The 20,423-nt window shown below is 34.3% G+C and overlaps 1 protein-coding gene and 1 long non-coding RNA gene across 2 annotated transcripts; both read right to left on the reverse strand.

The window, feature by feature from the left end:
- Positions 1-4,805: 4,805 nt before the first annotated feature.
- Positions 4,806-20,372, reverse strand: hhla2b.2 (HERV-H LTR-associating 2b, tandem duplicate 2). The gene is made up of 7 exons (XM_073863877.1): positions 20,218-20,372; positions 18,945-19,250; positions 18,502-18,771; positions 18,115-18,375; positions 17,725-17,994; positions 5,102-5,217; positions 4,806-4,886 (listed from the first exon to the last, which is right to left on the reverse strand). The coding sequence occupies exons 1-7, from the start codon at positions 20,318-20,320 to the stop codon at positions 4,806-4,808; spliced, it is 1,407 nt and encodes a 468-aa protein (XP_073719978.1). The 5' UTR covers positions 20,321-20,372.
- LOC141362118 (uncharacterized) lies at positions 14,480-17,237 on the reverse strand. The gene is made up of 4 exons (XR_012368098.1): positions 17,179-17,237; positions 15,757-15,807; positions 15,466-15,519; positions 14,480-15,266 (listed from the first exon to the last, which is right to left on the reverse strand). It is a non-coding gene; the product is annotated as an uncharacterized lncRNA (long non-coding RNA).
- Positions 20,373-20,423: the final 51 nt, after the last annotated feature.

Here is a 20,423-nt window from a genome sequence, read left to right on the forward strand (position 1 = left end):
TTATTTAGATACTTATGTCTCACGTTAAAGTTATGATGAATAATCCGGACTCATGGTTTCATTCAAAGTTATTATGTCCATTTTTACAAGATACAGTAAATCTCAGGTGTGCCTGGAATGTGTCTGTAAAGTTTCATCTCTAAATATCCCACAGATAATGTATTATATCATGTACAAAATGCCCCTTCTTTTTCAATGGAAGCAGAAAAATGCTTTTTTTAGTGTGTGTACCTTTAAATGCAAATGAGTTACTACTCCCTTAACAAAAGATACCATGAGTGCTTTCAGTCAAATAGTTGTCATTCCTGTGAATTCAGACTGAGACAGTATCACCCTTATGAGATATGGAGGACAGCGTACAACTCGCTGAGAGTGGATATTATGGTAATGCAGGACTGTCAGTCACTAGCCATGGGCGGGGCTTAATCAGTGTCACATTGGATTAAAAAGGAGTGGGGGATTTTTTCATTGTATGGTTTTCACACACCACCAACACACATTTATGTCCAAACACCTTGTAAAAGTGGATTTTGAATAATAGGTGCGCTATAAAACTTTGTTATGGCTTGTATAGTGTACAAAACACTTTGTGTAAGATCCTAAAAACAATTTTTACAAGAATGCCACTGTAGATCAGTTTGTTTGTGATTGTTCAAGTCAATAGGGAAAAATGAGTGACTGCAGATAAAAAGTACTCTAATTCCCTGAAAGTTTTGAAATAAAAAATTCTTTCACTTTTTATATGAGCTGGAGGAGATTGTTACTATCATCAGGAAACAGCTAAAAAAAAGCTAGGAAAGAGATAAACATCAAGGGTTGATAACTCTTTTGTCTGCAAAATTCTGCCTTAAAGAGCAGGAGTTTCTAACAGAGGTTAACAGAGGTTTCTGGTAAAAAATGACAAAATCCACAAAATTTAAAAGTTATTCATTTATTTGTTATCCAATATTTGATTTATTATTGCGGATGTAGGCATTGCAGTGAGCAGTTTTAAACCTCTGATAGATACAGTTTAAATGATCAGATATGCCACATCCAGGGTGTACCAATATCACAGCTCGAGCTTTGGCGAAGACCGCATCAAGGGTGCAAAGAAGGCACTGATGAGGACACTTCGGAGCGTAAAAATGACAGATGGGACACCTTACATACTTTACACACTAAGCAAGCACACACAATTTAAGGCCACGAGACAAGACAGGGCCAAGGTCTGCACTACATGATCTCAGCAAAGTCTGAGGAAGTCCTCAAGTCCGGAGTGTGCCATTTGGGACAAGGCCCAAACACCCACAATTGCGGCCTTTGCCCTTGAACACTTGATTACTTACATGACGTATTACCTGTATATATTTGGCCAAAGTGTTTTAGTGGGCGTGATGATCCCAAGCGTGCATGTAGTATTATTCACCTGATGGGATTCACTTAGCAAGTGTAAAAATGTCAATCCAGGTAATGGCAGCAATTTGCACCAAAACATCTTAGTTTTTTATTTAGGCTACTTTAAATTTATATTTAAAGTTTTTCTTTAGATAAAATGAACATATAAACACTCTGAAATGAGCATTTGCTGAACTTAAAGACTATACACTTATCTGAAATTGTGATTTAATATTTAACTTCTCTCACTGTCCTTTGATTAATAAACATAAAGATCTGCTTCAAGAATTATTTAATTGAATTGTTGTGCTAGTTGTACCTTTTATCTTTAACTATTAACCCTTACGTGTTGTTGGGGCCATTTTTGGCCATTTGTGTTATTTTTTGGTCCTTATTTGGCCACACCTTTCTCTGTGTTTCAGCAAATGGAATGATATTTTGTTGACACATCTTATATTTACACATATTTTAAGAAAATGCTTTGAAATTGTTCAAAAACGTAACAACATACCGTGGGCAAATTTACTACCCTTACGTGTTATATAAATATGGCCACTAAATGAAAACGGCTGTAAAAATGTATCAGATTAATATTATTTTTCAATTTTTTTGCAAAAATCTGTTAATTAACCTCAGTACTGATCAAAACTACCAAATGTTCCCAAAAAAATTCATGATTTTAACTCCTCAATTGCCAAGTTCACAAGCGACGTCACTGATTTGAGGAGAAAAAAAACACACAAAATGACTGATTCTCAATACAAAAAGTTATTGTGGACTTTTTTCACAGTCTTGGGCATGCCAAAGAGTAGTAAAAACATTGGCTTTGATGCATTTTTAGTTTTTGTGCAGCATCAGATTTTATTTTTTTCTCCTTTATGGTTTGTGGCCATTTCCCCCATTGACTTCCATTTTAACAATATTTTTTGATTGCAGAGCCATGACACCTTATTATCATGCAATTTTGATTCTTTGTGGTTTTACCTTTTTCAAAGAGGTCAAATTTGTCATTTTTACTGTTAAACACCATGTGGCACCATTAACCCTTTACTGGGCCTGTGCAAAAAAACAGAGGGTAGTGAATTGGAACAATGCACAAGGGTTAGCTGTAACTGTGACGTATGAGGCAATAAAAAGGCTACAACTGAGTAATGCTTTTAGCTTTCATTTAAAAGTCTAAGGATTTCCTTGTTATTCATAAATGCGTAACCTTCCTTTAAGTCTCATACTTGAAGGAATTGAATGCTTTAATGCTGAATCACTAATTAAAGAGACTTTAGGAGAAACCACATTTAGGATTATTCATGGGTGTTGAAATGCATCAGAACAGTCACTGGCGGTATCATACAACTCAATTCCAGGGCCATAAAACAAATAGTCAATGGACAATGACTGTGTTAAAATGTATCTAATACATTCCTACAGTAGACCTTTGAGCTTAATAAAGTGATTTTTAATCAGGCACTGACAGTACAACAGGTGGACCGACCAAGCAATGGCTGGGATACTGATGCTGGTATGCTGATGACCAGAATACTGTACCAGCACCAACATCCCATGCTGGTCATACCAGCAAGACCAGCAAATGTGAATTATGCTGGTCTATGCTGGTTTTACCAGCAGGGTACTGAAGTAACACGAGGAGTAGTATGACCTTACAAAACATACTGTACATCTAGTGACCCATTGCATTGTTTTTTTCTTTGTTTAAAAAAACTTAAAACATGGTTAACCAGTTGCACAGGATTAAAATACTTTGGTTACAGTTCAGTACTTCACACACGCCTCCTGTCAACCAAAATATTTAGGGACTATGTATTGCAAAACTATTTGTAGCACCATTTTTGAGTAATTTTTATGTAAGCTTATTTCAGTCTGACAAAAAACACTTAACTTAATCACTTTGTATTATAAAATATTTTAATAATCACATTTTTATATTATTTATAAACGTTATCAACAGCTCAAATCATTGACTAGTGCTTTTTATATTTACATTTTTTTACAGGTGTGTCTCATCATGCTTAAGTTATGATGATAATCCTGACTCACTGTTTCTCATAGTTTTATTATTTAACAAAGGTTTGTTATGGCTTGTTGTGTAGCAGCACAATTTCCTTTTAATACATTTCCTTCATAGCAAATATAACCCCAATTAAACAAAAAACTAACAAGACAATGTTTCAGAAAGGGCAGACATAAAGATTTAGGAATTTAAAGAGTATAGAGAAAATAACAGAATTGCTCAGGATTGTGCCTCAGACATTAATAAATCCATAAAGTTTAGCCTTTGTAAACATCATCTTCCATAAAGTTCAATGTTTTGATCTTGTCATGGCAATCAATTATTAGCACCTTCAGGGTGTGTTCACTTGGCAGATTTGGTTCTAGAAAAAACTCTGATGTGATTGCTCAGTTTGTGTGAATCATTTAAGTAAATGTGAACACTGCCACCTTAACCTTGGTCGCCCCAAACAAATTAGCGTGTAAATGACTTCATTTTGTCTCTACCCAGTAGTGTTTTTCAAGTTATAGTGAAACAGCATTGGCTGATTCTTGCCTTACACATTCATCCATGAGCAAACATTACACCACCATATTTTAAAATAAAACATTAAAAGCAAGAATGTTATTGGTTATTGGAATTTTGGTCATAGTGTTTGTAAAATGTGATTGTTCTCATGAAGAAGTGCACTATTGGTGTTGGTTTTTTATCTACAGTACGTTGGCATGGAATGTTCTTAAACTGGTTTGATTCACACCTCACTGCTACTGGAATGGTGACTGACTTGAATCTGATGCATCCACGTCTGACAGAGGTAAAATATATAAGAAATATATATATAAAATAAAGAAATTAAAAAGTCCTTCAAGCATCAAAAATACATTCTCAGACTTCAAGTCTTGGAGGCAAGTGTGCCTGCAGTGGTGTTTGAAGGTCCAGTGAATCCAGTAAGATGTTCAGGTTCAATAAATCCAACACTTGGCCGTCAGTCATGTAAAGACAATCATGTACACAGGCTTGACAGTACAAGGACATGACTGTATCACTTGAAGTCTCTCTGGCATGTCCATGCCCATGTCTTCTTGTTTGTCTCCAGTCCTCATTGTTTATATTTATGGTAAATAAACATAAACAAAGTAATAAATAAAGATTAGGTCCTGGAATTTCTTGTTATGTCTTTTTCATCATAATATCAGATGATGAATCAGGTTGTTCCATTGTTTTCTTCAGATGATGATGTTTCACTGTTAGAAATCAGAAGAGGTGTTACAGATCTTCTTTTCAGATGACAGCAGATTTATTCATTATGACATATAAAGGTTTTTTTTGTATTACATCTTCTATGTAAATAGATCACTAAATCATTCATCAAATCATGAGATATCAAAAACACTGAGAACTTTATAAGATGCCGTAGATCAGCTTACTCTTTTCCCCCTGAATCATTAAGGGATTCCTTTTCAGAACTAGATGAATTATCTTTTGCTTCATTGCTGCCAGTTTCCTGTGTGAAGGTTCAAGATGCATTTGTCAAAGTTAACTGAGAGTTTAATTTCAAATTAAAAGAGGTGTTGCAATTATTTTTAGAGGATGGCAGTTTTAGTAATAGTGCATCTATATCACATCTGTAGCTCTTTAATAAGTCTGTGAATAGATTTCTTAATCATTCATTAGATCAAAACAGAAAACAAAACAAAACAACAGAGAATGTGAACTCACCCTGCTTTTCCAACAAGGCAACTTTTTTCTTACACGAAAAATTATCACAAATGCCAAAATAAGGACTACAAAAAATATTACAAGCGGGATGACGAAGTGTGCATGAGCTATCACATCTGTATAGAAGAAAAATGAATGTTAAATATTGAGTGACCACTTAAATATTACAACCATTTTAAGGACATTTTTTATCTGTTTTCATTTATTTCTTTTGTGACTCTTTGTTTCAGCAGACTAACAAAATAAATCAAAAGCATTGATGAGAAATGGTTATATACCTGTTAGTGTTACTATAGTGTGTATGATGTATTTATTTTGGGCTGTAGAGCTCATACAGGTGTATGTCCCTGAATGCTCTTTGTTGTTGAGACCACTGAGTTTAACTACTCCAGTGTCTTCAGATGGAAATTCAATCCTGTTCTTCCACTGATCAGAAATCAGTTTTGTTAAGGTTCGGCTGTCATAGCTCAGAACAGTAGTGTCAAAATTCAAGATGATATTGTAGTTGTGGTCTTTAGTGACTGGACATTTAAAAGTAACCTCATTCCCTGGAAGGTCAAATATTTCACATTTAATAACAAAAATGTGCTAAAAATAACACAAATTATATAATGTAATGCCACATTATTTTCAAATAAAAAGGTGTCTTACCTGATACTGTGTGTTCAGTGGATGTAATATCTGTTGTAGTTGTCTTACAGGTGTAAGTCCCTGAATGCTCCTTATTTAAATTATAAAGTTTTACTGTTCCATCTGGTGAAAAGCTCACTTTGTCTTTCCACTCATCAGAGATTTGTTGGTCAGAGGTTTGACTGTTATATCTCAATACATTAGTGGAAAATGTTAAGATGAATTTGTTGTCTTTAGTAAATGGACACGGGAGAGTTACTTCATCTGTCACTGAGATTTCTGAAACAACAGAAGATTTCACAGCTTAATGTTGCTCAAATGGGTTGTGTGATTGTTTTTGCTCAATATGTTCACTTTGCAGTGTGTGGAACAAATGTATGCCAAAGGCCAGAGATGCTACATTTACCAGCTTACCTTGCTGTTTCAGAGTAGCTGTATAAAGTCTGCTGTTGTCTTTTTTATTGGTTATTGAGCAGTTGTATGTGTAGTTGTCATTGACGTCGCCTATTTTAAGTTCACTGGTTACCACAAAAAGGTTTTCATCTGTTTTGTTGCTGTAATTGTTTATTGGTTCTTCTACTGCTGGCTCTGAAGACCATAATACTGTTGGTTCTGGATAAACTCCACTGGTGCTGCACGTGACTGTGTCCTTTTTTAATGTGATATCCACTGATTTGACAGGGGCTTAAACAATAGGAAAACATTATTACATGCTGTTTATTGTGTAGTGACCACAATATACATTTCTGTCCACCTTCTAGTGCATTTGCGCACACCTGACTGTCCAGAATTTCTGATTGACTTTTTACCTGAATGCTAAATATTTAAACGATGAAAGTGAAAGTTGCATTTGTGTCAAAGTCTTACCTACAACCGAGACAGCAACATATTTTTCATCGTTTAATTTATCACTTGCTGCATAACACTTGTATCTCCCTTCATCTTGGATTCGGATCTGTTTTAGGATGAGCGATACATTTCCATTATTGATTTCAGATTGGGAGAACATCGATGTTCTCCCTTTGTACTCTTTAGACTGATAATCCAGTTGGTCTTGTTTGTGGTAGAATGAATGAACAGTTTTTTCCTGCTTATTCCAGTGAATAATGTCATGGAGCTCTGATTTACATGGTAACACACACTCCTCAGAGTAAAGACAGGTCACAACGTCTGGAGGAAAATAAATTGAATTACAGTACAAGTTTAAACTGAACCATTAACAATGGTATCATGTGAGACTAAATATAAATGGGTCAATTCAGCCTGTACACACTATTCACAGTACCGTTTCCTGTTAATTCATGTTTTTTTCTGAGTTAAAATCAGCTTAGTAAGTTATTGAGAAACAAACAGCCTTGAAAATGCCTATAGGGTTTAAAACGTAATGCGAAGCATGTGGCATAATTCACAAAGTTTGCTATTATTAACTGGTAATAATTTAATGCACAAAAAAGTTGTGTATTAAAGGGCATTTTAGTATTACTTTGTATCAGCTAATTAGCAGTCATGTTGGCCTGACTTTATCTTGTATTATGAAACAGTTAGAAAACTTTCTGAAAACTTTACAGTACCACAGTAAAACATTTCTGTACCAACATGAACAAATTTGACATAATATCAGATTCTTTTATGCTATTAACAAACTCAAAGTTAAAAGTTTTTCACAAATTATAATTTCTTTGAAAATGTATTAGTTATAAGTGGGTCAAAAAAGGGCAAATCCAAGTTAAATTAACTCTGGGATAAATTCTGGGTTAAATCAACTCAGAAAATGTTTATAGTTGACCCAGCAATGGGTTAAAACAACCCAACATACACTGATAGAAGAAATGGGCAAAAATAGTATTTAGTTAGCTGTCACTGGACTGGTACCCTTTTTAAAAGTACACATTTGTACCTAAAGCATTCATATTAGCTCAAAGGTACATAGGCTATTAAGACCTATGACAGCTTGGGACCAATTTTTTACAAATTACAACTCAATGGGTTGACCCAGCTCTAGACAGAAAATAACCCAAGATTGTTTAGAATGTAGTTATTACTTATATCATTAAACAAACTTTTCTGTATATTGTGTTATATAGACAGTAGATGTTGTTTCTTACCTCCACTCAGAGTAAAAGGCAGGATCCATATAAAGCTTAAAATCACCAGTTTCATAGTCAAATTTTGTACAAAACATGGTGTGGCATTTGTTCCCTTTTACAAAGCACTGCTACTCACTTTCATTTTAACCAAGTTTTTCCTGAACAAACTGAAATTGTTGAATGACTTACAGTTGAATGAATGGTACAGCCCACAAAGGGCAAAGTATATAGGGCATAGTATAAGTAAACAAACTGGGATGCATTTGGCAATTTTAAATGGGATTTTACTGCTCCCTACTGGACTGATCTGACAGGTGAAAGAGTTTACCTCTTCTCTAGTCTCACGTAGTCAAACCTTCAATACTGAAGCCAACATTCTGTGGGTGTTACGTCTGACGCTGATCTCTTAGGTTTTTGTCAGTTTTTATGTAGTTGTTCAGTCGTCCTTTGCTAAAGGGCCCGAGGACTACAACTGTATATTACATACATTTTACATTACATTTATTTTGATGCATTTGGCAGGAACTTTTATCCAAAGGTTACTTACAGTGCATTCGTATGCTATTCAAGATACATTAAACATCTGTTTTGTGGAATTTGAACCCATGACCGATGCTACAGAAACAAAAATATTACAGAAACTTCGCTGATGCTGCAAGAAATTGTCAGGGTGATAGACACTAATTTGTTAATTGACATGAGCTTAAACAATATGAAACCATTTTAAAATATCCATTTACAGATAATTCATTAATAATTGCGTACTTTTTTCATTTAAACTTCTCATTTAAACTTGAAAACTTTCCACCGAATTCACAAAATGTACATACGCGCATGTTCTTATTCTTGGGCTGTGTCCGAAAGCTCTCCAAGCCATGAATTTTGGTTTACTTCCTGTCTCTTGAGATATTTTTATCATCTTGTCTCACAATTCTATGTGCGGGTGTGCGCTGGAAATGTGATTGGTCAAGCCTGGTCGAGTTAAAATAAAATGGCGTCCAGGAAAGTGGCTGGAGCACAAATTTAGTGCAAATAAATTTTTTTGATTGCATTTCAAGCAAGAAATTTGTATTTTAGTTTTCAAATATGGGATAAGTTATAAAAAAAGGCGCTCTCTGTTTATATTTCAAAATGAATTCCATTACGCTGCCTATAAAGGCTGTCTGAATGCGTTTCCTGGAGCTGCCTTCATGCCGCCGAAGTCAGCTGTATAAGCTTTCAGACGCAGACTAGTTCTTACGTAAATGAGCAGCCGTGGGCACAAGTTTGGTAATTTGCATATTATATGCACCAAAACCAACTCCATATAAGGGCTATCCATCCCGCTGCTTGTTCACAAAAATGTTTAGAGCAGTTTGTCACCAAAGCAATAGAGCTAGAATATAAATCCATGATCATATTTAAAAGTAAAGGTAAAGTTCTATTTTGCTTTGTTGCTTTTACTTTTTCTGTTTGGGAGATTTGTTGTGGATGGAGGAATCCAGATGTGCTTTGTGTCTAATGGTAAAAAGAATACAATGCAACAACAAAGACTTTTAAATGACTTCAGAGAGGTGCCTCTGTGAATATGAAGCTCTTTTCTCATAAGAAAAAATCATGCTCTGGTAAAAGTCAAAATTATGAGATAAAAGTAATAATTATTACTTTAAAAGTCTTAATTATGAGATAAAAACTCAAAATTGTAACTTTAAAGAACAACTATGGTCCGATTTTACATTTCCTTTAGTGTGTAATTGTGTATTAGTGTGTATTAGCATTGCATTGTGACCGAATCTTTCAAACATGGTAGGGAGCATCTGAGGTATTCTGGCCAATCACAACGTGCAGATTAGCTGGCCAATCAGGGACACAGAGCTTTTCAAATCCATGCTTTTTGTACAAAATCCATAATAAAAATAGGTGCACTTTAAATCTCTGTCACTTTACTGTTTAAATGGTTAGGTAAGCCACATACTGATCCAGAGTGTTTCCTTTTTTTTATATCCATCTCCCAGGCTTCCTCTCTGGAGCTGCAGAAGTCCCAGTTAGATGCCAAGATGGAAAAGATGGAGGAAGAGGTGAGCAAACATGCACAAAAGATTCAAATGATACACACTCTCAGCAGCGGGAAGCTCAAAGGAGACATCCCTGCCAACCTTTCTCTGTAACACACACACTTCATATACACTCCATGAAATGAAATCATTTATTTTATGTGTTTACTGTACTGTCTATTTTAGTCTGTAAATGTGGCATGTTTTATAACCACCAGCATATCAGTATGAATGAATAAATAGCTCTGAGAGACAGAACGTTAAGATTTCCCTTCATTTTAGACACATTTTAGCCGCTTCTTTGTTTGTCATTTTTGTAGCTGAGCAATGTTAATCATTTACACCTTTGGCCACCAGAGGACGCCAAAGGCACTAACTCTAAAGTTTGTGTTTAAACGTAATTTACTATTTAACTTCTCTCACTGTTCTTTGATTAATAAACTTAAAGAATTGCTTCAGGATCGTTTCTTTAATTGTGCTTCTTGTACTAGCTGTAACTGTGACAGATCTGAGGCAACAGAACAAGACTACAACTGAGTACTGAATGTTTTTAGGTTTCATTTTAATATATTTAAGTTATGGCTAAGGTGTGACTTCCTTAATATTCATCATTGAGTAACCTTACTTTAAGTCTCAAACTTAAAGGAACTGAATGCTTAATAACTCAATAGTTGAATGTTTTAATTACTGAACAAAAGGTCTATTAGTAATTTATATCTGAAATATGACCAACTCACTTCACTTGACTTGAACACTTTTAATTAAAAAAATAATAATTCAAATTTTTATTATTGTCATATCATTGTTTTATTTATGGTACTTATGTCTCACATTAAAGTTATGATGAATAATCCTGACTCATGGTTTCATTCAAGGTTACCTATTATGTCCATTTTTACAAGATACAGTAAATCTCAGGTGTGCCCAGAATGTGTCTGTAAAGTTTCATCTCTAAATGCCCCACAGATAATGTATTATATCATGTCCAAAATACCCCTTCTTTTTCAATGGAAGCAGAAAAATGCTTTTTTAGTGTGTGTACCTTTAAATGCAAAAAAGTTACTCCCTTAACAAAAGATACCATGAGTGCTTTCAGTTAAAATAGTTGTCATTCCTGTGAATACAGACTGAGACAATACTATCTCCCTTATGAGATATGGAGGACAGCGTACATCTCGCTGAGAGTGGATATTATGGTAATGCAGGACTGTCAGCCACTGGCCATGGGCGGGGCTTAATCAGTGTGACGTCACATTGTATTAAAAAGGCGTGGGGGATTTTTTCATTGTATGGTTGTCACACACCACCAACACACATTTGTGTTCAAACACCTTGTAAAAGTTTAAAAGATTTTGAATAATAGGTGCGCTATAAAACTTTGTTATTATGGCTTGTATAGTGTACAAAACACTTTGTGTAAGATCCTAAAAATGATCTTTTTAAGGAATGCCACTGTAGATCAGCAGAAGTTTGTCTGTGATTGTTCAAATCAGTAGGAAAAAGGTCAATTGTAGCATGTGGTCCTTTTAGTGACTGCAGATAAAAAGTACCCTCATTCCCATCAAGGGTGCAAAGAAGGCACTGATGAGGACACTTCGGAGCGTAAAAATGACAGATGGGACACCCTACATACTTGTACACTAAGCAAGCACACACAATTTAAGGCCACAAGACAGGGCCAAGGTCTGCACTACATGATGTCAGCAAAGTCTGAGGAAGTCCACAAGTCCGGAGTGTGCAATTTGGGTCAGGGCCCAAATACCCACACTTGCGATCTTTGCCCTTGACCACTTGACTACTTACTTAATGTATTTCCTGTATTTAGCCAAAGTGTTAGTGGGCGTGATGATCCCAAGCGTGCACGTAATATTATTCACCTGATGGGATACAAATTGTGATTTAATATTTAACTTCTCTCACTGTCCTTTAATTAATAAACATAAAGATATGCTTCAAGATTGTTTCTTTAATTGAATTGTTGTGCTAGCTGTAACTTTTATCTTTAACTGGGTGATTCTCACGAAAACTTGGTTTTAAAAATGTCAAGCATGAAAATGTAAAAATTGCTTAAATTTACTTTTTTTCCCACCAGACATTGAAAAACAAAGTCTGGAGTAAATAGGAACATTAATTTAAAAACATAATTAAAAAAATTAGTCCTAAAAAATCTCATTACCGCAACAGTCAGAAAACATCAACACTGACATATTTTCAAAATGACATGACAAACCTGAAAGAACATAATTTGGAGATTCTGCACATGCATTTAAAATCAAAGTATTATGCTTCTATTAATTAAATTAACATTTAATAAGCATCTGTTGCGGTAATGATAATCAAAATGTCGTGTAAGCATTCTGACAAGACAATATTTCAAATTAACTGTAAAAAAAATGATCTTACCTGGTAGCCATCTTGAAGTAACTGGTCCATGTGCTTGGTCACTCAAAATCAAACTTTATTAAAATTCTGTATATGTGCTTAAACTGTTCTCAAAAAGTGTTGCGGAGGATGAGAACATCAGGCATGGACAGATCATTTTCCTAATTTTTCTTCATTATTATTATACATGAATATTCAGTAAATATTTTTTCTGTCATCTAAAGTAGTCTAGCAAAACATCCATTTATTTTTTTCTTAATATTTTTGTGTTAATTTGATTAAATTACAACAGAACGCATGTTCAAACACAGCCGGACACATTGCGGTAATGAGAACTTCAGCAGAAAATGAGATAAAATTTACAATTATAAATTCTTATGTTGAAATCACACATTGTGCAAGGTAGAACACAGTATTGTGTTAATTCTGATGCTTTTTAATGTTACTATATTACACATTTTAAAGCTAAAATCATTAGTGCCGTGGTGTTTCAATGGTTTCGTGAGAATCACCCAACTTTTAACTAGCTGTAACTGTGACGTATCTGAGGCAATAGAAAAAGGCTACAACTGAGTAATGCTTTAGCTTCCGTTCAAAAGTTATGCCTAAGGACTTTGTTATTCATAAATGTGTAAGCTTCCTTTAAGTCTCACTCTTGAAGGAATTTAATGCTTTAGTGCTGAATCACTAATTAAAGTGACTTTAGGAAAAAACAAATTTAGGATTATTCATTATTCTTGGGTGCTGAAATGCATAATAACAGACTGGCGGTATCATGCAACTCAATTTCACTGCCATAAAACAAATAGTAAATGAACAACGACTCTCTTAAAATGTATCTAATACATTCCTCCACATGCTACAGTAGACCTTTGCGCTTCATAAAGTGATTTTTATTTATTTATTTTAACAGGTGGACTGTTTATTTTATTTTTCCAGCAGGGTACTGAAGTTGTTTTTAACATGAGTAGTAGTATGAGCTTTACAAAACATACTGTAGATCAGGTGATGCATTGCATTGTTTTTTTCTTTGTTTTAAAACAACAACAACAAAAAACTTAAACGTGGTAAACCAGTTGCACAGGTTTAACATACTTCTGTTACAGTTCACTACTTCATACACGCCTCCTGTCAACCAAAATATTTAAGGGACTATGTGCTGCAAAAACATTTGCAGCACCATTTTTTAGTCATTTTTATGTAAACTTAATTCAGTCTGACAAAAACCATTTAACTTAATCACTTTGTATTATAAAATGTTTTAATAATCATATTTTTATATTATTTATAAACCATTAAATTATCGACAGCTCAAAGCATTGACTTGTTCTTTATGTTTAGATTTTTTTACAGGTGTGTCTCATGTTAAAGTTATGATGATAATCCTGACTCATGGTTTCTCATAGTTTTATTATTTAACAAGCTTTAAAAGGTTTGTTATGGTTTGTTGTGTAGCAGCACAAGAATGTCCTTTTAATACATTTGATCCTTCATAGCAAACATAACCCTGATTACAGAACACTAACAAGACAATGTGTCAGAAAGTGATTTAGGAAATTAAAGTATAGAGAAAATCTGAACCGCTCAGGATTGTGCCTCAGACATGAATACATCCATAAAGTTCATCCCCTGTAAAAATCTCCTTTAATAGGCTTATAATAAATATTGAAGCGTTGGAATAAAGTTCAATGTTTTGATCTTGTCATGGCAATGGATTATTAGCACCTTTAGGGCGTGTTCACTTCACTTGGCAGGTTTGTTTCTATTATATAAACTCTGGGGCGAGTGCTCAGTTAGTGTGAATCATTTTTAGTAAATGTGAACACTGCCATCCAAACCTTGGTGCACCCTAAACAAATAAACTTAAAAAATAAACTTCATTGTGTCTTTATTTAGTAGTGTTTTTCAAGTGAACCAGCATTACGCATTCATTAATAAGCAAACATTACACCACCATATTTTAAAATAAAACATTAAAAGCAAGAATGTTATTGGATAGCTCAAATAATATAAAGAATATTGTTGTCATAGTGTTTGTAAAATGTGATTGTTCTCTTAAGGAAGTGCACTGTGTTGGCTTTTTATCTAAAGTATGTTGGAGTAGAATGTTCATAAACTGGTTTCATCCACACCTCACTGAATCTGTAAGACTGGAATCTGATTAATCCACTTTTGACAGGGGTCAAATATGACAAAAGGAAATAAAGAGTTTCGTTGCAAAACGAGATAAATCCATTTTTTAACATTTTTCTCAAAACATGTTTATTATTATGTTATCATGTTATTATTTTGTTTTATGGTGCTACTTAGCTGTATTTTTTAAGTTATGAAGGTTTAAATCAAAACAAACCAACTGCAGTTCAATTGAAATTAATTGGAATGCACAACCAAAAAACGAGATTTCTGAACAATTAAAAGAATGGTGGTTATCTCGTTTTGCAATGAAACTCTTCAAATAAAAAGTCCTTCAAGCATTAAAAAATGCATTCTCAAGTTCAAGTCTTGGAGGTAAGTATGCCTGCAGTGGTGTTTGAAGGTCCAATGAATCCAGTAAATTGTTCAAGCTCAAATAAATCCAACACTTGGCCGGTCAGTCATGTAAAGAAAATCATGTACACAGGCTTGACAGTACAAGGACATGAAGTCTCTCTGTCTTCACTGTCACTTGAAGTTTCTCTGTCTTCTTGTCTCCATTCTTTATTATTTATATTTAATATAAATATAAACAAAATAATAAATAAAGTTTAGGTCTTGGAATTCCTTGTTATGTTTCTTCCACAAGACTCTTCATAAACTGAAGTTTGTTAATCTATTGATAAATGAACAAACCAGGTTACTGTTCCAATGGTTTCTCCAGAGGACAGTTTTTTGAGGTGTTGCTGCTCAGGAAAATCTTCTGTTGATGTTCAACTCTTGACAGAAATCAAAATTTTATTTTTAGGAAGGCAGATTTATTTATTTCAGAGTTTCAGGGTACGCCTCTTTGAGCTCAGTATCACATTAAGGTTTTGTTGGTTCATCTTTGGCATCTTCCTGTGAAGATACATGAAGACATTATTGTCAGTTAAGTGACAAGTCTATAGTTTAAATTCAAATCAGAAGAAGTGTTCAAGGCATCTACACTTCTGTAGCTTATCAGTGGGTCTGAATTATTTCACATTTCAAATCATTCATTAAATGATGGGATATCAAAAACACTGCATGACTTAATAAGATACAAGAGAATGCTTACTTTTGATTCATTGAGTTTTTTTGTTTCCTCTGTTTCTTCACTCTTGTCAGCATGCTGTGTTAGCACACATAAAGACATTATTGTCAGTTAATAGACAGTCTATAGTTCAAATCATAAGAGGTGTTCAAGGCATATTTATTTATTACACCATGAAAAGTGTTTTAATAAAGGAGCATCTACACTTCTGTAGCTTATCAGTGGGTCTGAATTATTTCACATTTCAAATCATTTATTAAATGATGGGATATCAAAAACACTGCAGATTTAATAAGATGCGAGATAATAGCTTACTGTTAATCCATTGAGTTCTGTTTCCTCTGTTTCTTTACTCTTGTCAGCATCCTGTGATAGCACACATGAAGACATTATTGTCAGGATAGTTCAGCCAAAAATGATATTAAACCCATGATTTTCTCCCCCCGAAGCCGTTCGAGATGCATATGTCCATAAGTTTTCAAACCAACACATTTTCAGATATTTTAGAAAATGTTTTAGATCTTTCAGTTAATCAAATGTGAAGTTATGTGGTCCACGTCCTTCAAGTCCAAAAAATGTGCATCCATCCTTCAAAAAATAAATCCAAACGGCTCCCGCTCCACGATGATAAACAAAGTCTTTCTGAGGGCAATCCACACAGTTTTGCCGTAGAAATATCCACATTCAACACCCTATAAACCAAAATAATAGCTTCCGGTAATGCCGTCATCCCAGTCGCGTGCGCATTCAAGATGAGAGCGTACGCAGTTTACGGAGGTTTCTCTGCTGCTGTTCTGTGTCCCCGCCCTCCGAATTTGTCATACGTCACTAAGAAAAGTGCGTACACTACGCTAATACTCTGCTCAAACTGATTTTGCCAAGTGGTTGATGTCCTCAGGACAACATATCGTGTTGACCCAGGGACAAAATTTTTCTAAATGAAACTTAAACCTACCCCAAACCCCAACCCTAACCATAACCAAACCCTAAAATCAGAGGGACATGATAAGTACAAAACAATGGTCTAGAAAAAGCTAATCTTGGTTGTAAGCTTAAACTTAAAACAAACTATAATCTTATTTCTGAAATCTGATTGGTTGATTGAAATGTTGTTCCAGGGTCAACATAATGTTGGCCTGAGGACATCAATCACTTGGCAAAATCAGGAGAGCCCTAATGCTCTCTCCTGAATACAGAGGAGTCTAAGATGGCGGCACTACCGGAAGGTATTTATTTTAGTTTATAAACTTTTAAATATGTATATTTCTACAACAACACCACACGGATTACCCTCATAAGACCTTTGTTTATTATCCTGGAGCCATTTGGATTTATTTTGTTTAGGATGGATGCACATTTTTTTAACTTAAAGGACGTGGACCCCGTAACTTCACATTTAGTTAACTGAAAGATCTAAAACATTTTCTAAAATATCTGAAAATGTGTTTGTCTAAAAAACGATGGACATATGCTTCTCAGACAGCTTGGGGGTGAGTAAATCATGGGTTTAATATCATTTTTGCCCGAACTATCCCTTTAATAGACAGTCTATAGTTTAATTTTAAAGTGTTCAAGGCATATTAATTTATTACATCATGAAAAGTGTTTTAATAAAGGAGCATCTACACTTCTGTAGCTTATCAGTGGGTCTAAATGATTTCACATTTCAAATCATTCATTAAATGATGGGATATCAAAAACACTGCAGACTTAATAAGATGCGAGAGAATAGCTTACTGTTGATCCATTGTGTTTTTCTGTTTCCTCTGTTTCTTTACTCTTGTCAGCTTGCTGTGTTAGAATACATGAAGACATCATTGTCAGTTAATAGACTGTCTATAGTTTAAATTCAAATCAGAAAAGGTATTGTAGATTTTTTTTAAAGGATGGAAGGTTCAGTCATTATGTAATGAAGTGACATGAGTGTTTTAGCTCTTCAGTGGATCTGTGATTAGTTCAGTAAATCAATCATCAAATCATGAGATATCAAATAGAAATAGAAAACAAAACAACAGTGTATGTGAACTCACCTTTCTTATACAAAAAATGATCACAACTGACAAAATAAGGACTATAATAAGTAGAGGGATGACAGTTGCCAATAAGGTTGTGTTAGCTGTCACACCTGTTAGGAGAAAAATGAATGTTAAATATAGTTGAGTGACCACTTAAATGTTATAACTATTTTAAGGGCATTTGATCAAGTTTTCATTTATTTCTTTGATGTCTCTTTGATTCAGTACCAAAATAAATCAAAAGCATTGATGAGAAATGGTTTTATACCTGTTAGTGTTACTACAGTGTGTATGATGTATTTATTTTGGGCTGTAGAGCTCATACAGGTGTATGTCCCTGAATGCTCTTTGTTGTTGAGACCATTGAGTTTAACTGCTCCAGTGTCTTCAGATGGAAATACAATCCTGTTCTTCCACTGATCAGAAATCAGTTTTGTTGAAGTTTGGCTGTTATAGCTCAGAACAGTAGTGTCGAAATTTAAGGTGAAATTGTAGTTGTGGTCTTTAGTGACTGGACATTTAAAAGTAACCTCATTCCCTGAAAGGATAGAAACAGCAAAATATTTCACATTTAATAACAAAAATGTGCTATGAGGTACTAAATAACACCAATCATACAATGTAATGCCACACTATTTTCACATAAAAGGCGTCTTACCTGATACCGTGTGTTCAGTGGATGTAATCTCTGTTGTAGTTGTCTTACAGGTGTAAGTTCCAAAATGCTCTTTATTTAAATTATAAAGTTTAATTGTCCCATCTTCTGGTGAAAAGCTCACTTTGTCTTTCCACGCATCAGAGATTTGTTGGTCAGAGGTTTGACTGTTATATCTCAGTACATTGGTGGAAAATGTTAAGATGAATTTGTTGTCTTTAGTAAATGGACACGGGAGAGTTACTTCATCTGTCACTGAGATTTCTGAAATAGAAGATTTCACAGTTTAATGTTACTCAAATGTGTTGTGTGATTCTCATTGCTCAATATATTCACATTGTTGACATCAAATGTATGCCAATGGCCAAAGATGCTGAGTTTCCAGCTTACCTTGCTGTTTGAGAGTAGCTGTATAAAGTCTGCTGTTGTCTTTTTTATTGGTTATGGAGCAGTTGTATGTGTAGTTGTGATTGACGTTGCCTATTTTAAGTTCACTGGTTACCACAAAAAGGTTTTCATCTGTTTTGTTGCTGTAATTGTTCCCCGGTTCTTCTACTGCTGGCTCTGAAGACCATAATACTGTTGGTTCTGGATAAACTCCACTGGTGCTGCACGTGACTGTGTCCTTTTTAAATGTGATATCCACTGATTTGACAGGAGCTTAAACAATAAGAAAACAACATGCTGTTTATATAATTTAAAAAGCGACCACAATATACACTTCTGTCCACCTTCTAGTGCATTTGTGCACAGCTGTCCGTCCAGAATTTTTACCTGAATGCGAAATATTTTAAAGGATGAAAGTGAAAGTTGCATTTGTCTCAAAATCTTACCTACAACTGAGACAGCAACATATTTTTCATCGTTTAACTTATCACTTGCTGCATAACACTTGTATCTCCCTTCATCTTGGATTCGGATCTGTTTTAGGATGAGCGATACATTTCCATTATTGATTTCAGATTGGGAGAACATCGATGTTCTCCCTTTGTACTCTTTAGACTGATAATCCAGTTGATCTTTTTGGTGGTAGAATGAATGAACCGTTTTGTCCTGCTTATTCCAGTGAATAATGTCATGTAGGGCTGATTTACATGGTAACACACACTCCTCAGAGTAAAGACAGGTCACACGAACGTCTGGAGGAAAATAAAATTGAATTACAGTACAAAACTTAACCTTTAACATGATATCATGTGAGACTTTATATAAATGGCTGTATTCAGCCTTCACACTATTCATACTGTTTCCTGTTAATTCATTATTGAGTTAAAATCAGCTTAGTAAGCTATTGAGAAACAAACAGCCTTGAAAAATGCCCTCGGGTTTAAAAACATCTTGTGAAACATGTGGCAAATTCACAAAGTTTTCAATTATTAACAAATTTCTGTATCAAAGGGCATTTTTGTATGACTTTGAACCAGCTGATTAGCAGTCATGTTGGCCTGACTTTATCTTGTATTATGAAACAACACTTCAAAAACATTTCTGAACCAAGATGAAAAATGTTTAACATAATATCAGATTTGTTTATGCTATTAACAAATGATAATCAACCACACAAAAATGGTTTAAAAATAGGAAAAACAATTGAGTAATCAATACGTGAAACTGACACGGGAAAAAAAATGGAAATGATGGAAGTGACAATACTACAGAACTTATAAGATCATGTTGGAAATTACATAGGTAGTAGTCTTATAGTTTGATAATGAAATACAATTAAATACAAACAGTTGTAAAGGATTAAACCTTGTATGTGGTTCATTTACTTCATGTTTTTAGAGATTAAAAGCTTATTCTTCCTGTTACTTTAACTTTTTTAATTCTCAAGTACAATTTTAATGTGGTACTTTTTTACTTTTACTCAAGTATAATTCTGGCCAGATACTTTTACTTTTAATTGAGTAAAATTTACACTCAGTACTTGTACTTTCACTTGAGTACAGTAACATTTCTGAGTACTTTTTACTGTTCACTTCTCTGTTGACCAACCTCTAGACTGAAAATATCACAGCATTTATTTAGAGTGTAGTTATTACTTGTATCGTTAAACTAACTTTGCTGTATTTTTGTGTTAGATAGACAGTAGATGTTGTTTCTTACCTCCACTCAGAGTTAAAGGCAGGATCCATATAAAGCTTAAAATTCCAGTCACCAGCTTCATAGTCGAATATTGTACAAAACTTGATGTGCCATTTGTTGCCATTCACAAACCACTGCTACTCACTTTCATTTTAAGCAAGCTCTACCTGAACAAACTGAAAATGCTAAAAGACAAAAGTTGAAAGAATGGTACAGCCCACAAAGGC

This window comes from Misgurnus anguillicaudatus, chromosome 25, assembly GCF_027580225.2.
Source record: "Misgurnus anguillicaudatus chromosome 25, ASM2758022v2, whole genome shotgun sequence".
Lineage (NCBI taxonomy): Eukaryota > Metazoa > Chordata > Actinopteri > Cypriniformes > Cobitidae > Misgurnus > Misgurnus anguillicaudatus.